This window comes from Pteropus alecto, unplaced genomic scaffold, assembly GCF_000325575.1.
Source record: "Pteropus alecto unplaced genomic scaffold, ASM32557v1 scaffold11, whole genome shotgun sequence".
NCBI classification, from domain to species: Eukaryota; Metazoa; Chordata; class Mammalia; order Chiroptera; family Pteropodidae; genus Pteropus; species Pteropus alecto.
In genome coordinates, this window is record NW_006431956.1 from 1,504,253 (window position 1) to 1,506,820 (window position 2,568).

The window sequence follows — 2,568 nt, forward strand, 5'->3', positions numbered from 1 at the left end:
TCAACATCCCTAGTCAGTACCAGCATAACTACAGAGGAAAGTATTACTGCTCATACGGATTACTTAAAATTCCCCAATTTTCACTAGGAACAAGATAGGTACTTCTTTAAAGGCGAGCTGAGATATACTCCAGCCATTGAAAAGTGGTTCACTCTTTTAAACAGCATCACTTCCCAAATGTCGTACCTACGTGACGTGCTGGACACTTAAACGAGAGGTTGACCAGTAAGAGCTATTCTATTTGGATAGCATGAGTGAATATTAAAAGCCCTCTCAAAATACCAGAGCAATTGGTTATCCTGAAAAGTGGCTCTTTTTCCATTTGCCTCTTGAACAACCGAGTTCAAGCTCAGTGACCGGGTTGGTTCTCTCAGTTTCAGAGTTCAAGAAACTTAAAGCAAATTAAAAAAAAAAGCACCTTTCCAATTAGCCTATTTCCAAATAAAAGAAGAAATAACCAACTGCATGTCAACCCACAGCCCATTCACCAAAACCCAACAGAGGTAGTAGGTTCTTTTTATGTTTTAAAATGGTCAGCTCTCAGAGTAAACATGTGGCTCTGGGATAAAATCAGCACCAAATATTAAGAGCTGTTAATGAATAATGTGTAATAATGATAAGGGATATCTTCTCTTTTCTAAATTTTCCCCTTTTCATCAAATCATCTATTGGACCTGAAACAGTATGTTTTTATTCTGAATATTTAACACAATAAATATTAGTTAAGCAACTCTGTACCTCACTTTGGGAACCCTAAGGCTTAAAGCAGCTGTGTAGCAAACGCCACCAAATCTGCAGGCAGCACACAGAACTGCAGCACACAGCCCTTCCTTTTGCCTCCATTTTGTCTGGGCTATGTCAAAAACAGGACTGACAAGTTTCAAAGGAGCAGGCCAAGAATAACAAGACCTCTTGTTTTCCAGAACTGGAACACTTACTTTGCCTTCAGTGTCTCTTCCTGAAAATTCCACTGTGGATCTTCCACCAGTTGCAGTTCTCTCAAGACCCTTCCAGGCTTGTAAGCTGCATTGATTATCATGCTAAGAACCTGTTGGGGCAAAAAGGAACTGCAATGAACTTCAGTTGCATCCACTCCTGCTAACACAGGATGCTTTGAAAACCACCCTGCTGACACAAGACGCATTTACTGTACAGCTCCATTAGGCGATGGGCTGTGAGGAAGTTGGACGGAACACTCTGCAGGCTCACCAACACGGAGATACAAAGGCTGGGGAAATCCAACCCCTCTGCCCAGGAGAGTGTGAACTGCTGGAGAGAGGGGGTGGCAGATGCTAGTGTTTCTGGCTGTAGAAAAACCAAACCATTTCTTCCCAAGTGTGTGTGTTATGTGCCGCTGAGTCGGCTCCAACTCCTGGGGACGCCATGCCTGAGCAACGTCCACAGTGTCCTGTCCTCCCCACCCGGCTCGGCTCCTGCCGACCCTTGCCTACGGCCTCCAAAGAGCCCCTGATTATTCCCCAGGATCACTCCTCAGTAGGGTTACCTACTGAGCATTTCGTTTTATTCTTAAAAACACATTTCAAAAGGCATCGAAAAGACGGAGACAACGGGTTGGTGCCAGCACTCGTGGATGGACTTCAGATACCTGGAAGGAAGTGACAAACGACGTGACGCTCACCTGATGCGGACCCAGTCTATGGACACTTCACCCTAGGGCAGTTGTCCCGGGGACGGCGGTGTTTCAAAACAAAGTCGGGAGCACCTAACACCATCCGATTTCTTCTTTCCTCGAACCACCGCTTCTCTCCCAAGTCCAAGAAAATAAGTATGTTGTCACTGCCTACTGTGACACTCCCAGAGGGCCGAGACACTCCCCTCCTAGAGCCCCAGATGCATGCTCTCGTGTCCTGTTAACCTCCATGTACTGCTCAAATAAAGAGAACAGGAACTTACAACCCTTGGGGTCGTCACCTTTCCACGCACGAACCGCCACGATGATGAACCTAAGTTTCGCCATGCTCGCGAGTTGCAGTTACAGGGAGAGAGAACTTAGACCGTGAAGGTGCAGCTCAGCGTACAAAGGCACTCCGAGACCCGCGGGTTCGGAGCCACGAAAGGCCGGTCTGCTGAGGACCGGCCATGCGCCCAGCCCTGACAGCACCAAGACAGGAACAGGAGGCTGTGCCTGCCGCTCCTGAGTCTCCCTCCATCCGGAGAGGCACAAGCCAGGCACCGCGCTCACATCTCATGTTTCAGATCAAAATGCCATTGGAAGAGTGATAAAAAAAAAAAAAAAAAAAACCACCTTATTGAGATGGGACACTTAGCACCTATTTTTGGAGGCGACCAGCACGATGTCAACGGGAAGGAAGGAGATGCAAGTATGTGGAAGCATTTTCATGTTTCACTTTTCATGTATCTGATGTGTTCCAGAATATCATTGGCGTGGCTTGTACCCTGATTTAATTCTGAAAAACAATAAAGCTTTCTCATACTGTAACTGAGGCTTTGACCTTAAAATACCTCACACCATGCGGTCAGTATGGCAGCGGTCTTTTCTTTGCTTGAATTAGCATTCTGCTATGTTCTCAGGGCCCTGTGTGACTC

The 2,568-nt window shown here is 46.5% G+C and overlaps 1 protein-coding gene across 1 annotated transcript in view; it reads right to left on the bottom strand.

Moving 5' to 3' along the window:
- SFMBT2 (Scm like with four mbt domains 2) overlaps positions 1-2,568 on the bottom strand; it is a 158,512-nt gene that overhangs the window by 15,022 nt on the left and 140,922 nt on the right. Inside the window, exon 15 of the mRNA XM_006906953.3 lies at positions 939-1,048. Within this exon, the coding sequence (XP_006907015.1) occupies positions 939-1,048 (110 nt within the window). The remainder of the gene's footprint in view (positions 1-938; positions 1,049-2,568) is intronic.